We start from the raw sequence: 19,538 nt of genomic DNA on the forward strand, positions 1-19,538 counted from the left end.
TGATCCTAAAAGTAACTTTTTACGTAGAATGCTAAAAAGGAAAGGGCCTATTATGTTGCTTCCTAAAAGATCGTTTGGATACCTCACTTTTTGTATTTGGATTCGAGTTTTAAATACAAAATGAATAGATCCGGCAGCTCATGTTGAGGGAGACAGAGAGAGTTTCTAGTCCGTTGGACCTGATCTATATTTAGGGGGGCATACATACCAAAAGGTTAGAAGAAGGAATGCACATATAAGATTATATAACTGCACGTCATGCCCAGTGGAAGGAATTGATTGGCGAAGTTTGAAATGGGTCTTGCATGGGGCACCATTGTCCCTCTCATTTGTTTCACTGCCTTCTCTTCTTCCATCTGCAAAGCATAGCTTCAAAATAAATTTAAAAAATAAAGCAAAAGACAGAAGTGTGTTTTTTTGTTCCAACACAATCTAGCAGTTGCAAAGCAACACACGGTCAAACTGAGATATGGGCCTAAGCGGCCTAGCAGAAAGAATAACTAATTCACTACATGCATGATTGTTGAAAGTGCACATATATAACACATGTTACAAGTAATAAATACCATTTTTGCAATCCATCATCTTGTACCTCTTATATATCATTTTTTTCTCCTTGATCTGCACAAAAATGTAGGTTGTAAAATTGGACTGCCATTTATGTTATTGGGTCGCAGCATATAAACTATCTACACCCCATTTGATGTCTTCACACATTAATACACACAAGATGTCTCCATAATATACAATAGTCATTTTGGAAATAATATTCAATAGTCATTTTGGATAGTTTTTCCATGGAAGGGGAGAGGAACATGGAGGGATGGAAGAGGGAGAGAATTGAGAGGTCAAGATTGAAGCTGAGGGTGACAAGAAGCTGAAAAACAGGAAAAATACAATTTTTGTTTTTCCTTATTTTTCAGCCACTTCACACAGTCTCCTCATTCATGTCCTCTCAATTCTTTCCCTCTCCCTCTCAAACATCTAGTAAGCTAATATTCCATGAAAAGAAATGCATGGTTACCAAACAGGGCTTTCATATAAAGAAGATGACAGACTGAATACCTTTTTATCAAATTCTGTCGGATCAAAAGCATGATGGTCCACATGCACGGCAAAATCTCAAACCTATGCGAGTGATTGGGGAGAAAAATATCAAACCTCTGTGAGTGATTTCCTTGCCTTCTTAGGAACCGGAACTGGGTCGACAAAAGATTAAATGATAAGCTTAATCCACCTATCCAATAAAAAGTGAATTTAGGGGAGCTTTATTTATTATAGTTTAGTCACCACAGGATAATCGGTCATATATGGGAATCCTTCCTCTTTCCTGCTCTAACTGTTTCTGTAGAAGTTCCTGTGCTAGCTGTCTCTTTCTCCAGTCAATAAATATAAGCCTTGATTGTAGATGGATATACAAACCTCCGTGTGGAGATAGAAGGGATTGGGTTGTATATTCTTGGAATTTTTTGTTGCTCATGACGTACGTGATTCCGAGTTCAGTGAAAGCAGCAGAAAAATAACAAAGGAGCAGTTCCATAAGTAAATCAACAAACAACATACAGTACTTCGATGAAAGAAGCTTTTGATTTCAAGTCATTAAAAAAAAAACTTTTGATTTTAATACCTTGTCAAAAAGAGCTACAACTATGGGTGGTGGCATTCTTTCATGTGTATCAAAATCAAGTTCCTGGGGTATTGTCCATTGGCGTTTTGGATACAAAATACTCCAAGGTCTCCTCTGCTCTCGAATATCTGCAGAGATTTTATTTAGAGATGATAGTATGAGTAGAACATTAAGAGAAGAAAAGAAAAGACAAAAGAGTCCAGCAGATAGCCAAAAATCAGAAAAGAGAACACCAGGGGCCAAACAAAACATTACTGAAACTTGATCTACCCCTTTGGGAAAATGACTGATCACATCCATGTGATTTCAGTGAAATTAGAACAAGCATTCACTCGGCATAAAAAAGAGGCCCTTGGGTCAAAATTTTTATTTTATCCCTCACGCAGAATAGATCCAAGATTCATGTTGACCTTCCAAAGGTGAGTTTTAAACTCATCACTTTGAGAGTATAATATTGACAAACCTTCTACTATATCACATCTTTATGTTCCTTCTATTAGTATGGGATTTAGACTCTTTATATCTTGATATAGATAAACACATTCAATAATGTGGATTGGGATAGTGGCAGTCGATCATTCCCTTGAGCTAGCAAATAGCTCTCACAATGACACATAACATCTGCTAATAACAGGTAACATCAAATCCTGACTAATGAACAAATAACCCTAGGAGAAAAAGAAAACTAGAACAAATGACCCCAGGAGAAAAAGAAAAAAATGAAAAAGGAAAAACTTCTTTTCTATGATCAAACTTATCTCTAAATAAAGTGGCAGATGACTGAAAAACATAAAACAAGAGCTAATTAGTCTATGGATGAAAACCATAAGAGAATAGATCCTTCTGAAAGAGGAATATTGAAAACTAACTGATTTTAGGATGCACTAATTAGTCCATTGTTGCAAGAACACGCACTCGTGGTTGGTAGAAAAGAACAAAGTTCCTACACAAACCCAGTCATAAGAAACATAATCACATCATTATTGGCATGCAAAATAGGAAAATAACTAACAAAAAAAAAGAAACATGCACAATAAGACTCAAACAAAGTAGAACACCTAAGTGAGTGACCATCATCCAAGGAAGGCCATCATCCAAGGAAACAAAGGGGAAAAAGCAGTCCACATCTAGTACCAAAGATTGAGAAAGAGAGAAGAAAACTGGAAATAATTTTGTCAACTTTCTTGTTAATCACCAACCCTAATCGTGCAAGCCAATGCACATCAAAATCTGTTACAACTGGAAATAATTTTCACAGCATCAAAATAAACATTACAAGGAAGTAATTTTCAAGTCATGCAATCACCACGTGAAACATCTAAATAGGGGAAAAAATCACCCAACATGAATTAATAAATGACCAAAATACAAATACTATAGAAAGATATAAAGGGATGATAATGCCGCTTAAAAAAGGATGACAGCTTCTAAATCCAAATTACCATGATTTAAAGCTTTCATATAGAAATCCAACCAATCAATTGAAATTCAAAAGAGTTCATGTTTTAAATACAAAGCAACTAATATTATTTTTCAATTTCCAAGAAATGTCTAGATCTGACATGCCAATCATGTAAATCATATAGGATGGCTACTGAAAAATGTTGAATGTATAGTCCACAAATTGCTAGATAAAGAGATTTACAAAAAATCCTAAATATGAAATAAAATAACTGTAAGAATGATTTGAAACAGTAACATTTTTTTTAAAAATTGATGTGAAAATGGGGTAATCCTATTTAAATACAATTGGAAATGGGAAAGGTTGAGATCTTTATAAACAAATACTGAAGAATAATAGATTTCTACTTAGAAATGATTCAATTGAACATTAAATCTCTATAAGTCTCTATAAACAAAATAACAGTGCCTACTTAAACCTGGCCAAAAGCACGAGCATTTCAAAACTTTAGGGGAGGTATATCTTGAAACCAGAATAACAGAACATAGTCTAGGGTCTAAAGCATAATTGTAGAAATGCTGAAAGCCTAAAATCGAACAAAGAACATGAATGTAAAGACATGGAAAATGTTGAAAATGTCTCATGGATGAGTAAATTTTCCAAGATCCTAGAGCTAGAAATCATTGAAGACCTACTTTTGCATTATTCATACTTTCAATCTCTGTTACAATGGATGCTAAACCTCCTATGAATATCTTCTTTGTGCGAGCAGGACCAGGTGATCTATGGAGATTACTATTGTCTCTACTCTAAATGTGCTAATCATCCCTAAATACAGCCTTCTTCACCTCAACCTAAATACAGCCTTCTTCTTTGTGCGAGCAGGACCAGGTGATCTATGGAGATTACTATTGTCTCTACTCTAAATGTGCTAATCATCCCTAAATACAGCCTTCTTCACCTCAACCTAACAATTTGTTGATGTTTAAATTCAGATAATGAAAACCAATTTCTAGAAATGATGCTTTAACATTCACAATTCCCAAGAAAATTGAATCTTCTAAAATTCATATAATTTAAAACCAGATAATAAAATACAAATGTAGAACTCTGTTTTGACATTTATAATGGGAAAAGAAAGAATATTTTCGATTGAACACTCACAGTCCGACCATCAATTTTATGTTTCTCCATAACAATTCTCTCTGCAACAGCTGGGTCTGCAAATACGACAACACAAAAGCCACGGGCACGACCTGTAGTTCGATACTTCATGATGAAAGCTTGCACCACTTCCCCATATGTCTTGAAATACTCCTCGAGATGATCTTCATTGGTGTCCATGAAATTCCACCGATGAACATCTTTCTAAGATCTGATTCCAATTTCCTACAATCGCTATGTGGAATTACATCAAGAACTAAATTTTCAATATAATAAACTCAAACACCGAAATGAAAATACCCAATTCAAAGGATAGAAAAAGAAACCCAATCGCCCGCAAAACACCACTAAGTTCAAGAAGTTACCCCAAATCAGTCGATTAGTACTAATGGATTAACTTGAATTCAATCCAGTAGCTTTGGATCCTTCATGGATCAACTAAATCGGCATACAGGAATCCTTTAAAGTGCAACAAGAAAAGAAAAATGAGAATCCAACAAAGAACATATTTCAAAATCACCATAACATCCCAATATCAATAAATCAAACACTAAAAAATTAGGGACGAAGGAAACTGAAAGCCAAAACATAAAAGATAAACATCAGTACAAGTATAGAATAGAGAGTGAAACAAAAAACAAAAAAAGGTAAAGAAAATAGCCGAAAACAAGAAAAGAAGGGTAGCTGCGTCATCTTTCTCTCTGGGTTGGGTTTTCGACAGAGAATGAGCATTTGTTTGTGCCCACCAAGAGCAAGAGATAAGCAAGAGTTCTTTTAGGCGACAGGTGTTGCCCTTTGGACGACAGGTGGAGAAGAGAAGACCACGACCATAGAACATACCTTTTTGTGCTTTGCCATACAAAAATTCGCTTCAGTGGAATACCATGAAGGATATTATTGGCTTCGGGTGGGCCACTTGATAAATGCAATGAAGCATTAGCACAGCTTTAATAAAAGCCCACATGGATGCCGTCCATTCCCTCTTAAGAGTTTCAACCATGAGTGTTAATAACAACAGATATTGGATGATGAATGAAACCTATATTCTTTTAATTTTGTTGAGTGGTATAAAATAAAACCAACAGAGGAACAGACTGCAATATTCTTTGACATAAACAACCAAATTTGTACCTTTATAGGATTCTAATTTCAAAGTAGAAAACAAACATCAAACACTATAGTGAAGATAATTAATGGGTAACTATTAGTATATTTTGTTAAATGGGAAAATTTTTAAAGTAATATTTATTTATTATAGTAAGCATTTCCATCAAATAAATTCAGTTCTTTGCTGGTATTGCTACATTAATCACAAACATGTTCGTGGTTTACTACATGCTCATCAGAATTGAGAACGGAATTAACCTAACTTTGCTTTCGTTAGCTAAAAGTCATGTCCTTAAATTTCAGCTTGGTAGAAGTGGTTGTGAGGGAATGAAGGGTATTGCCTTGTATTAAACCATATGTACCTTAAATTACCCCTCGTAAATCAATTCTTATATACAACACCCTCCCCATATTGTCTGTGAGATGTTGCTAGACTGGATTACCCAAATTCTTTGTGAGATATTGCTAGTCTGGATTATGAAATGGATTTAGTTATATAGTTGCTTTTATGTCTTAGTTTAGATTGAGATAGGCCATCAAATAAAGGGATTCTGCCCTCACATTTTTGCTGTGAATTTATGTCCTTATGCTGCTTAAAGAAAAAAATATGTATGTCTGAAAGAAATTTCTTATGATCGGTAGGCTCAGCTCACAACCATTAATATATTAAAAAAAAGTACTGTGTTGAAGAGCAACATTGCATCAAAAATCTAAAGCCAATCACCAAACAAATAATAAGAAAAACCACAAAAAGAAAATACTTATATGCAGCTGGGGTTGAAAAGCAACAATGCATAAAAAGGCTAAAGCCAATCTCCAAACAAAGAATAAGGAGCTTTCAGAAAAATGATTGATTTAACATTACTAATTTCCTCCAAACAGGATTTATTTCTGAACTGGGTTTCCTCCAAACAGATTTTGAAGCATCATATGTTTGTAGGAGATGAAGACAAAATGAATAAGTTTGTAAGCACGCTATCCATCTATCACAGAAGTAACAAGAAAGAGTAATTTTAGTTCATGCATTGCAAATAGCATCTAGTCCAGGATACTATAGGGTACACTGAAATTATAGACTCGAGTGTGGGATTATCATTTCCCAATGTGAAAAGAGTACGGGGGAGAGAAAAACTGGAAAATGATATATTTTTTAAAAAATAAGTTACAGAAACCACAAAAAGGAAAATCCCAACATGCCGGTGGCATTGAAGAGCAACAATGCATAAAAATTTAAAGCAACAAAGAATAAGAAACACCACAGAAAGGAAAATCCCAATATGTAGGTGGTGTTGAAGAACAACAATGCATCAAAAATTTTAAGGCAATCTCCAAACAAAGAGACAAAAATCACAGAAGGAAAATCCCTACATGCACATGGGCGATTGCTCACTGGTTTGGGAAGAAATTGCTTCGCGGTTATGACCTGTGCAGCAACAAATGCTGATATCAATAGTTACAATGCAACTAATTAGAATACAAATAGAAAATAAAAAAGGGCTACGAATAGAAAATAAAAAAGGAAAGGGAACAAAAAAACGAAAAGAAAACTTCAAAAATTCAAAACCCTAACATTGCAGCAGAAATAACACAGAACTTAGTGATATTAACCTGTAGAAACGGAAATGTCGTGAGAGGTAGTCAATAAAGATAGAGAACAAACCCTAGAAACATAAAGAAAGAGAAAAATATCTGATACAAGAACCTGGAGAAAAATATTGCCAAAGAAAAATGAGAAGTTGGAGATTTATCAAGAAGAACCGAAGGTAGAGGAGGGATAGATGGTTTGGATTTTGTGATGCATTGGGTAGAGGGAACGGTGGTTCTTGGACGCATCTCCAAGGCTGCGATAACGGACGAACGGGATTACTTTGATGGAAGAAATAGGAAAATCAGAGGTGTTCATGAATCATGAGAAACTATTGGTGGAGGGGGCGGCCAGGAGACGTGATTAAGGAGGGAAACACATGCGATTGGCTGAGAAACGACGAGTTTTTGGATTGTAGGGAGGGATAGTTGGAAAGAGGAAAAGACGAAAATAGGATTAGGTTTTAACAAATGAGATTGTTTTTAAGAAATAAGAGGGAGAATCTAAGGCCATGAGAGCAGGACACAGTGGGAAATTTAGCAGAAGATGATTGACGAAATTTATGTGGTTTAGGCTTTTAGAATAGTAAGGATTTTGTCTTAATCATTGGGAATTGCTAGTGTCCATCCCAAAAGGCATTTCGCGGCTGGTCTGTCACATGTGAGACCAGCCACCTCGTCAACAGAGACAAAGTAATCCCAAAAGGAATTTGGCTAGGCGAGCTGAACCCAAACCCAACCAAGCTCGAGCTTGGCTTGGCTCAGCTCATTAAAAGCTCGGCTCGGGCTCGTTCGTTTACTAAACTAGCCAAGCTAGAGCTTTGTTGAATTTTGGCAAGCCGAACGCGTGCAAAAAAAAAAAAAAAACTCGTCACGAACACGAGCCAAGCCTCAAACTAAGCGAGCCGAGCACGAATACCCCAATGTTCAGCTCGTTTGCGGTCCTACTTCCAAAGGTGATTGCACGCATCCATAGGGAATAGTCCCGCCCTAAAAAATGGAGTGGAGGTACCTGTCATAAAAAAAAAATGTGACTTCCAAAAAAAATGATCATAATGTCCCCTCTTCCAAGTAAAATTTTGCAATAATAGCTATCGATCTCTGGTGGCCGGATGTGACAAACGTGGACCAAAATCTCTCTGCTCATTCAGTACTTCGAGGAAAGAGAGTTCTATCATTGAAATGTGCTCCGATCTATCAACAGGCCATAGCTACATTCTAATGAGATTAAGATAACTCTTGGTCAAATTATATGTGTACTTCATATTGAACGCACTTCAATACGAGCCTCGTCATTACTAGCTTAATCATCATGCATGATTAAATGGATAAATGTATATTAAATTTACAATGTGATAAAAAATTAAATAACTCACCTCCCAAAGTGTAAGCAGAAGCTTAGTGTTTTGGAGAGGCTCGGAGAACAAAAAATTATGTGTGGTTAAAGTGCCCAGAGGTGGTCGCTTGAGGACGGGGTTGGGAAGGGTGTGAAACAACCAATTACTCAAAATGCTTAAGCTATTACTCTATTAGAGTTGGTGTATTTAATCATTTATACATCAACACCTCTCTCTCTCTCTGTCACCCACACACTCTCTCTCTCTCTCTCACACACACACACACTTTCACGTGTGGTCTCAAAATGCTTAAGCTGTTAGAGTTGGTGTTATTTAACCATTTATAACCCCCCCACCCCACACCCATCTCTCTCTCTCTCTCTCTCACACACACACACATTCCCGTGTGGCTCCTTTTTTTTGTGTTGTTCGTACATGTGGATATTTATTGAGGGGTTGTTGGGTTTTGAACCCAAGACCTGCCGTGAGGCAATAACTCTAATATCATGTCTAATATCATGTGAAACAACCAATTACTCCAAGAGCTTAATTAAGCTGTTAAAGTTGGTGTTATTTGTTCATTTATACTTGGTCAATCTTTTTCAACGTGGGATTAAAGTTTTGAAAGTTGTAACTCATGTTATAACTTAGCTAACGGTTGAAGGCCGGCATAGGAGCAGGATCATGTAGGGTGTCTCAGGGTTATCCAATAAATCAATCATCACAATCTATCACTTGTTTGATATGTGCGAGCCAAGTTCATCTTAATTTCATTTATAGTGAACTCATAAATTTCAACTCTCTACTGTAGATTGTCGGTGTCTTTACTTCATAAAATTTGTCATAAAAAGGACATATTTTGCTTGATTCATGTTAGCACATAGCATGTTCTTGTCATATTTAACTTCAAAACCACTTGTACCAATGATATTTTGAGGTATCTAAAGAGGTCCCTAAACAGCATGTTGGGAATTTAATTGGGTAGAACTTACCCCTAAAAGCTAGCTGTTAGAGGGAGGGTGCCCATTCCCCTATAACCTAGCCCCATCCCCATCACTTTACCGATGTGGGACTATTTGCTTTTGTGTGGAACTCCAACAATCTCCCCCTCCACGTGGAAGCAACATGGACCATCTCACCCCTCCACGCGGTGGCTACGTGGGAACCACAAGATCTTCTCCGAGGGAATTCCACCGTCCTCGGAGGCATACGATGGTTACCGAAATCTTCCCGGGAGTTATCACGCCCAAACTCTGATACCACTTGTTGAGAAAATCCGCCGTGCAATCTGATCCGATCATGCACAAATTAAACGGAAAAGTAAAATCAACACAAAAGCAAGCCACAAGATGAACACCGAAAATTTACGTGGCTCGGCCAAGCCTACTCCACGGGCAAGAAACACAATCTTCCACTATGAGAAAACAATATACAAGGATTACAATGGATTTAAACCAAAGCCCGTAACCCGCAACCCTTTCCTTGCTTCTCAAACCCAAGACCATACAAGAGAATGACCCACGAGAAAACCCTAAGAGAACCCAAGAAGAAACCTACTTCTCTTCTTCTCCCTCTCTCTCTCTCTCTCTCTCTCTCTCTCTCTCTCTCTCTCTCTCTCTCTCTCTCCTCTGTTTTTTCCTTTTTCTCTAGCCTCTCTTGGGTAGCCGACACACCCAAGAGCCTCCCACCTCTTGCCGTTCCGCAAAGAGAAACTCCTTCTTGCCGTTTTGCACCACGTGAGATGCTCTGTCTTGTGTGTGTGTATTTCCTTTTGGAAGAAATCCAAAACAACAAGTTTCCATGTTACGTTTCCCACCACAAAGAAAGTGGCGTGGGAAATAAGGCAACTTTTCACAATAATCTTCACCTTGCTTGTTTTCCAGCCACCTGAAGATTTTCCGTTGATGTCACCACCGGTCCGCTATCGCCGCAAACCACCATTGGCCTTCTGAAGTACCAGCTACACACCTTCAAATCAACCTGGTTCTGACTCCTCCCGGTTCGATCAACATGGCCATTGCACATGTGTAGCTACCAACCTGTTGACTCACCCAGTCAACCTTGGAGAGGGATCTCGATCCATCCTCCCCAACGCAAGTATTGTTATCCTTCACCATCGTCCGCAACCTGGAAACCTATCTCTGTACCTACTGCGAAAGAGACCCTACGTGTGCGCACACATTTACCTTGTTTCCAACTAGCAATTGAGATCTTAGGAACACTAGTCATCGTGTCTCCGACCAGACGATATAATCCGTCACACTCCTCTCATTTCATCAGAACCATACAGCCGCAAGTGATTTTCATGGCTCCACCTACAGCTGAAAACATGCAACCCCTGGAGTCCAACCGGCCAAGAGACACTAGATTCTTCCGTATCTTTGGGACATATGCCACACCACCCAAAGTACGAACCACTCCATCAAACATTTTGATCTTCACCGTTCCAACTCCCGTGATGTCACAAGTAGACCCGTCACCCCAGGACACTACACCCGCACTTGTCTCCTGGAACGTATCAAAATATTCCCTCATGGAACATACATGAACAGAGCACCCTGAATCTAAAATTCACTCATCATGAGAAATGCGATTACCAATGTAGACTGTGAGAACGTCTCCAAACTCTTCACCCTGTACATCCGTTATCGCCACCACAGCATTCATAGTACCATTGTCCACTTGGTCAACTCGCTTTGGACAATCCAGCTTGATGTGACCATATTCCTTGCAACGGTAACATTACACGCCTTTTCCGCTGCCCTGGATCTTGACCTGACTTTTCCTGATCCCCTGTCAGACGACCTTCCTCTTTGACTCCCACCATGAACAACCAATCCATGCTCTTCACTTCTGGCAAGAACAAGTTTCTTTCGAATCTCATTCAATAATAACTTCCTCCAACTTTATAGTATCCTTACCATACAATAAAGTCGTCACCAGGTTGTCATACGAATCAGGAAGCGAAGTAAGAAGCAAAATGGCCTTGTCTTCTTCCTTCAACTTTTCGTCAACCTTGTGGATCAACTCCACAAGCCCGTTGAACACCGTGATGTGTTCCAGAAGATCTCCGTCTTCATGCATCTTCAGCCCGTACAATTGCCGCTTCAGATACAATCGGTTGGCCAAGCTTTTTGACATGTAAAGTTTCTCCAACATCTTCCATAATTTAGGCGCAACTTCCTCTTCCATAACATTAAATATAACGCTATCTTTCAGACATAGTCGAATCGTGCTAATCGCCTTCGACTCAATGTCTTCCCACTCGGCATCCGTCATCTTCTCCGGCTTCCCATCCTTTCCTTTCAACGCCTTAGCCAAGCCATGTTGAACTAGGATGTCCTTTACCCTCATCTGTCATAGGGTGAAACTGCTCTTTCCATTAAATTTGTCGATGTTGAACTGAGTAGAACTTGATTTTATCATCATCTCAGATTACTTCGCAGTTCTAGGTGTATCGCTCCACCTCGAACAAGAATCTTTCTTGTACAATCTTTCTACTCTCAAAGATCCAACCACAACACCCACGATTTTTCCACCCGGCCTCAACGATTGCTCCAACCTAAGCTCTTATACCACTTGTTTGGAGTTTAACCAGATAGAACTCACCCCTAAAAGCTAGCTGTTAGATGGAGGGTGCCTATTCCCATATAACCCATCCCCATCCCCATCCCCATCCCCATCACTTTACCGATGTGGGACTATTTGCTTTTGCATGGAACTCCAACACAGCACAATGGCGGCAAGCAACACAATTGTGTTGAGTGGGAGGCACACATATAGTCTTATAATTATGAGATATTTACAATTAACAAATATAAACTAACTAACGAAGCCTTACACGCTAATCCTTAGAGAGATAAATATAAAATCTCAAGGAAATGATTTCAGCGCTCCAATGTTTTGATAAACATGCGCTCCGTACATGTCTGTCGTGTAGTATTTAACGGCTTTAAGAGCTTTTTGAGAACTGTAATATTGGAGCCCAGAAATCATTTCCCAAACCTAATCAGTCCCTGTACAGAGTACTCAAGAGTTAAACATGCATAGAAAGAGATAATGATAGAATTGATATGACAAGTTTCAACTTAACATTAAAAGACAGATAAGCTGATTAACTTCGTTTCACTTTCTGACTCTCTTTGTCGTGTATCTAGTGAATTCTTATTCTATCTTTTAGTAAAAACAATAATTAGGATGAGACCTAAATCAGTCGTTCTTACATCCCATAGCTAGCTAATACTAGTACCAATGTCTTGCAAGCTGCATAGAAGGCATACTACATTGGCAAGCACTTGCACAACTTTAGAGTCGACACGAACTCAGAAGAAGAATGCATGCCTAACTTCTTTCCTCTCCCCTTATTGTCTCCTCACTTCAAGTTTCAACGGTGATGGGGACCAAAAAGGAAAGTTGTACGTCGTGGATTTTTTTTGGTAGGTAGCCTGGGTTTGACGGCCCCCCTACCAGTTTATTAGATGAAGAGAAAGATGTCACATTCATGGGTACAACACACCACCTCTAACTCAGAACACAAAAGGGAGATCCAAAACTTGGGAGAGACAAAAACAGAACACTTTGAGTTTAAACTGCATATATAATTGACTAGCTTGATTGGAGCATATTGAGATCTTTGGGACCTTCTCCCATGGATCACCTCCAGAGTCATTGTGTTTCGTCAATGGTTCCTTAAATGAGGCTTATCTACCCTTTAGTTGTCATGGATTACCAACCGAAACAAGAGACAAACGTGGGTGAGCCAAATGACCTTAGGTGTTCTTATAGCGAAGTCTATCCCTCGCCTCAAACATCTCCCCTGTAGTTTATGTCTCTAAAATGATAAGTATTAAGGTATTTGATAGAAATCAAATACCTCATGATTCTAATATCACAAGTCCCACTGATCTCATGAGCGTGTTAGGATTGCCTGAATTGGAAATCAGAATCCACGTTTGATTATGTATCCGCCTATTCCACTGTTTGGTTTGGCATATTATTGACGTACCACACGAGCATGTGGTATTCTTTATTCTAGGCGTCTCTCTCTCCTCCCTCCCTCCCTCCCTCCCTCCCTCCAATCTAGGCAAAAATATATTCAATTTATACTGCCCCACCCACTTCATAATCAGAACGAACGAGAAAAAGCAACAAGAGAAGCTCCTAGAAAAATCTAAAAGCCCAATATCCTTGTTCCTATTAAATCATCTTCACGGGCTAACCCAAGCTATAGATTAGGCGTCATACCGCTTGATTGTAGAATTGAAACACGAATAGAGTGAAACAACCAAATACTCCAAAAGCTTAAGCTGTTAGAGTTGGCGTTATTTAATCATCTATAGTTCAACGCTCCCCCTCACATGTGGCCGCTCTTTTGGGTTGGCCTTACACGTGGGTTTTTAAAATCTAATTGAGGAGTTGTGTGGTTTTGAACCCAAGACCTGCCCTGAGGCAATAGGTCTATACCATGTGAAACAACCAATTACTCCAAAAGCTTAAGCTGTTAGAATTGGCATTATTTAATCATTTATACTTCAAACATATAAAATAAGATATTGAATCCGATTCTTGATTCCCAGCAATCCAAAAGCACCATTCATCTTTGCATAGGCCACTTAACGGTTAGGATCAATGCTAACAATCTTTAGAATGCCCTTATGTTCCTTCACAAAGACAACACATCTTAACAATGCCATCGTTTTCAGAGTGAAAAGTCCCAAAACGCCCTAACTGTTCTTAGCTTAAAAACGTGTGTGCATGTTTGAGGTGCTCTGTTCAGACCTTGAATTTTAAAGCAGCATGCCAACATCCCAAAGACCATAGTTAGCAAAACCTACATTTGGCAAAAAAAATGGGACGCCAAAAATTCTAATTTAATACGGTATTGGTTCAAAAAAACGAAGTGAAAAAAGCGGAAACACAAGAAAATGAGTTGAAAATTTTGTCGTTTATAAAATATAGTGGGGGTAAAATTGAAAAGTTGGCCAAAAAAACGTGTACAATGTTCTAAACGTGTTTAAAATATTTGCCTAAAAACGGAGTTTTTTTCACTGTAAAAATTTTAAACGGAGTATTAACGGCACACCAATAAAACACGTTTTCAAAAGAAAAAAAAAGGACCGCCCTTTAAAACCGAGTTTTGCTAGCTATGCCCAAGACAAGGCTTCATCTAGTAGCAACTGTATTGTTCAACCCATCCCACCAAAGGAAGGAGAGAGAGAGAGAGAGAGAGAGAGAGAGAGAGAGAGAGAGAGATGTCTTATTATTTGAAATTTGAAATACAAAAGAGACTGAGACCAACTACAGAGAGAGATGTCTTATTATTTGAAATTTGAAATACGAAAGAGACTGAGACCAACTACAGAGATGATAGATAAATAGATAGATAGATGGATGCTTCAAAATGTTCATTTCATTGCACCAAGCCACCAAGGAGACTTGCTGTAGCCTCGGAGATGTCACAAAGATTAAACAAATTTTGATTCCTGTCCGTCACAGGGCAATCACGGAATGGCTCAAAATTGAACCTATTTTGACAATTAATGGTTTCATGACCCACAGCCCCCATATCAATACGCAGGGGGTTGTAGGCTCCTGAATTCAAATCTGTGTTCGCCTTTTGAATCCCAAACAAACCTGCTGCGTAGTCATCTAAACACCCATTTAGGTATTGCTCCATCACAGCATCACTAGTATTGCTAATCAATCCTCCAATATATTCACGAGTATCCGAGGCGCTTTTATTGGCTAGATCCAGAGCTATGTGAGCGAGACCTTTCAGATCCGCAGTCTTCGTACGCGGATCCGAATTCAGAGCTTGGACACAGTTATTTTGATCTTTGGTTTGTTTACAGATCTTGTCAACTAAGTCTGCAGAGGTGTCCATGGGAGTAACCCTAGCAAAGGAAGGATGGACAAGTAGAAAGATAAGAGGAAGTAGCAAGCAACAAAGGGAGGCCATATTTCTTCTTCTATGTGTATGATATTTTTATTGATGTCTAATTTATAGGGCGTGTGATTTCTATCTAAAGGTAATAGTATGTAATGCAGAATCGCTGGAAAATATTTTGGTGATCCAATAAAATCCAATACAAATTTTCCTGCTTCTCTACGTAAAGCCATGTATGCATTGTGATCTTTAAAATATAGTAGGATATACTTCCACCATGATCCTTTTAGGAAATAATGTAAAAGTGGAGTTTCTAGATGGTGTAAGCCCGTATAGTCCAGTAGTGTTTTTTTTTAAAAAGTCCTGTATGGCATGGCATGCACCGTAGGTTGATCCAAACCTTCAATTTGATTTGCCGCAACGTAAATACTAAATAGGTTGTGTCTGCAAAATCATTTCTGTAGGATGGTCCTAACCCTCCGATCTTTAGAGGTTTCCATAATATGCAGTTCCTCTATAGATTGGAGGGCTAGGACCATCCTATGGAAATGATCTTTTCGGCACACCATATTTACGTTGTGGCCCGTCAAATGGACAGTTTGGATCATCCTATGGTGTAAGCCGTACAGTACTTTTCCTTGATCCTTGAAGGAGCGTAAAAGTAACCTTTCTTTTTCAGCTTTTTTTCCATTTTCTCAAGAACGACCAGGGCAGACATTGTTGTCGTGGGGATCAATGGTGAGGATCATATTCTAGGGTCTTGAGGAGATTTATGTGCAATCAAGACGGTTGATCATGAGACCCAGATGGTTTAGCTTTTTGTTAGATGAACCTTAAAAGAGGCTTAACGGATCAAGGACTTTGGACCATTCCATCACGGTGTGTGTTTTCAACATCATTTTGAGAAAAATTGCAACTATGCATTTATACGGTCTAGAGGTAACCTTACCTCTTGATTTACGGCTGCGATTGCATCCACATAAACCAGCCAAGGGCCAAAGGGGCATTAACCCTTAGTTTCATTATACAGCTTGTACGATGAAAGTGGTGCTCTAACCTCCATATGCAGTGTGGATAATTGCACTAGAAACAACTTGTTTACAAACAGCTGATACTTATTTTTAGGGGGTTTTTACATAGTGCTCCTCCAAAAGCAGGTAGTCCTTAGTAAAACAAAATTACACTTACCTAACTTTCTTAAATCTGTTTTAGAATACTTTATTAGTTCTTAAGAGAAATTTAAGTATTGAAATAGATATAATACAAAGAGGGAGCTGTAATTTTGTTTTAATTAGAGACTAAAGTAGGGTTAAAGTGTTTTTAAAGGAGCACCTTGTAAATGCACCAAGGACTTTGGAGAGATTTGAGAGAGTGACCAAAGGATTAATTGGTGGAGAGATTCTAGGGATTTGTAAGGGTGATATAAGAAAGGTAAAATAGGTACGAGGCAAAATTAAAAGGAACTTGTGGCGCGATTGGTAATTAAGAAAATTTTGGGATTCTTGCAGATAAGGATTCTAGGCAAAACCACTGGAAACAGAATCACCCCAAAATTTTATTAATTACCAATAGGGCCATAAACAGCTTTTAATTTTGTCTTTTATCCATTTTGCCCTTTATTATATAATCCTTACAAATCCCTAAAATAGTAAAGGGAAAACTACTAAAAACCCCCTAGATAAGAATGTATCTACAAGAATCCCCTCAAAATTTTCTTAATTACCAATAGCGCCTCGATGCCTTTTAAATTTTTTTTTCTTTTATCCATTTTACCCATAGTTCTAGATACTTAGAAATCCCTAAAATCTCTCATTTGATAGCCTAAAAATCTCGCTTACGAAGGCAACAATTCTTGCAAGATTTTATATGGTGTAAGCCCGTATAGTGCATTATTTTTCAAAAAGTATTGTAGGTATCACACTGTGGGATGATGTCCATTTGATGGGCCCACCGTAGTATGATCCAACTATTCATTTGATGGGCACACTGTTCTATGATCCAACCATCCATTTGATGGGCAACGATATAAATAGGATTTGGCACAAAAGTCATTTCAATAAGATAATCCCAACCCTCTGATCTATTGAGGAACTGCATATTATATTATGGAAACTGCTATAGATCTGACGGTTGGGATCATCCTATGGAAGTGATTTTTGGGCCACAATCTCTTTAAGTTGTGGCTCATCAAATGGATGGTTTGGATCATATAACGGTGTGCCCATCAAATGGACGGTTAGATCATACTATGGTGTGCCCATCAGATGGACGGTTTGGATCATCCAACGGTAGTGGTATGTACTGTTTTTGTTTTTGTTTTTGTTTTTGAATAATAATGGTCTGGTCAAGCTTACACCATGTCACCATCTTGCTTTTATGAGAGAGAGAGAGAGAGAGAGATTTTAAAAGGATTTAATTTTGCTTAGTGATGGAGAGATTTTAGGGATTTCTAAGGATAATATAATAAAGGGTATAATGGGTAAAAGAAAAAATAAAGAGCTATTTTAGGCTCAAAATTGTATCACTGGTAATTATGAAAATTTTGAGGGGATTCTGGTAGATATGTTCTAATCTAGGGATTTTTTAGCAGTTTTCCCAATAGTTAAATCTCTCCATCTATAAAGTAGCATTAATCTCTGTCTCTCTCTCTCTGCCCATTACTAAAGTAACGTTAATAGTTTGAACTCTCACTCAATCCATCTCTCCCTCCCACGGTCCCACCATAGGAACCTCATTGGTTTCTCTATTACACCCATCTTGCGAATATCCTTTTTTTTCGTCTCAATCTCATCTAAGGAGATTTTATATTGTGTAAGCCCGTTTTATCCATTATTTTTCAAAAAATATTGTACAGCTTACACCATAGATGATCGAAATCGTCTCTTCGACAAACCACAACTTAAATAGGCTGTGTCCCAAAAATCATTTCCATAGGATGATCCCAATCCTTCTATCTATAGAGGTTTCCATAATATGCAGTTCCTCTATAGATTGGAGGGCTAGGATCATCCTATGGAAATGATTTTCAATTAAAAGAGAGTGAGGTAGAGTTGCCAAAAAAAAGCTGAGAATCGTATAGTGTAGAAAAAGAGTGATTTTCATTAATGTTGTCTTTGTTGATGGAGAGAGATTTTAGGAATTAGGACATTCTTTATAACTAAGGTGATATGAGAAAGAATAAAATGGGTAAAGGAAAAAATTAAAGGCTATTTATGGTATAAGACATTACTATTGTTAATTAAGAAAAGTTTAGGGGGATTTGTGATGACCCTTTTCTTCAACTCAATGACGGGCCTTTAACTCTCACCAAACATGGCTACATTGCATACACATACCACAAATGAAGACACTGTCATGTCATTTAACACACCATAGATACAATACCACATTGATAGAAGTAGATGACAGATGGGCAGTCTCACTCGAATCTCTTCAATAGCAATTCATTCACATACAAAAGAGGGGGACATTACATAGAGGGATGTTGTGGAGAAAATGTGGGAAGATGATAGTTGTTGGGTCCAAGGGTACACTACTCTTAGAATGGATGTTGGATTAAGATAGAGGATGCTCACTGCATCTTCTTCTAACAGTTGGATGGATGGAAGGGTGCCCAATGTAGGAGATGCACTATCTCACTACTATGGTCGGCTACACTAGCCAAGTTCACTTCAATACATGGAGATAACAAGCAAGCATAATTCTTTTTCCTTACCTAGACAAGCTACTTATAACCAACACAAAAGAGGGTGCCCATATCAAATCAATGCCTAAGAAAAATGTTCAAGAGAGTAACTTTTGTCAAGGATGGACATAAGGGGTGCCCCTATCATTTCAATACCACGGTAAAAATTGTCCAAAGTGTGTTCATCTTATATCCTCTTTGAATGCTAGATGAGCCTTGGCCCTATACCCATTGGCCTCACAAGTGGAACACTTCCACATGATCCGACCTCACACAAAAGAGGCCCCACACGGACCAATCCTTTCATTTCCATCCAATCCATAATGCTTGATCAATGTTTCTAAAAAGGAACATTACAGGATTCTTGTAGATAAGTTTTAATCTAGGGGGTTTCTGGTAGTTTTCCTTTTTTTTATTGATGGGTTTCTAGTAGTATTCCCATTAAGAAAATTAATAATATAAAGCACCTCAGAAGGAGAGAGCAGCCACCTCAGATTAATAAAATTAATAAGACAAAGTACCTCAGAAGAATAAAATGAATAAGACAAAATTAATCGGCTGAAAAGTGAGCCTATGTGGCTGCTCTCTTGTTTTTTTGATCGGTAATGTGGCTGCTCTCTTATGCAAGAGGCAGTGGCCAAACTCCCTAGTAAATCCCATTATTTAAAGCTGGCAGTACAAAAGAAAAACAATAAAAAAAAAAACAGATTTTCTATAGAGATAGATAGATGTGTTCTTTAAAATGT

At 38.1% G+C, this 19,538-nt stretch overlaps 1 protein-coding gene and 1 long non-coding RNA gene across 2 annotated transcripts; both read right to left on the reverse strand.

The window, feature by feature from the left end:
- Positions 1–202: 202 nt before the first annotated feature.
- Positions 203–4,434, reverse strand: LOC143852504 (uncharacterized). Its single transcript, XR_013236771.1, has 4 exons — positions 4,194–4,434; positions 1,628–1,755; positions 567–621; positions 203–356 (listed from the first exon to the last, which is right to left on the reverse strand). It is a non-coding gene; the product is annotated as an uncharacterized LOC143852504 (long non-coding RNA).
- A 10,196-nt stretch (positions 4,435–14,630) lies between these two features.
- LOC143853234 (putative invertase inhibitor) lies at positions 14,631–15,104 on the reverse strand. The gene has a single exon (XM_077362970.1). It carries the CDS (start codon positions 15,102–15,104, stop codon positions 14,631–14,633), a length of 474 nt encoding a protein of 157 aa, XP_077219085.1.
- Positions 15,105–19,538: the final 4,434 nt, after the last annotated feature.

Source organism: Tasmannia lanceolata, unplaced genomic scaffold (assembly GCF_043159265.1).
Source record: "Tasmannia lanceolata isolate RefF3 unplaced genomic scaffold, GAP_Taslan_0.1 ptg000019l, whole genome shotgun sequence".
Taxonomy (NCBI): domain Eukaryota; kingdom Viridiplantae; phylum Streptophyta; class Magnoliopsida; order Canellales; family Winteraceae; genus Tasmannia; species Tasmannia lanceolata.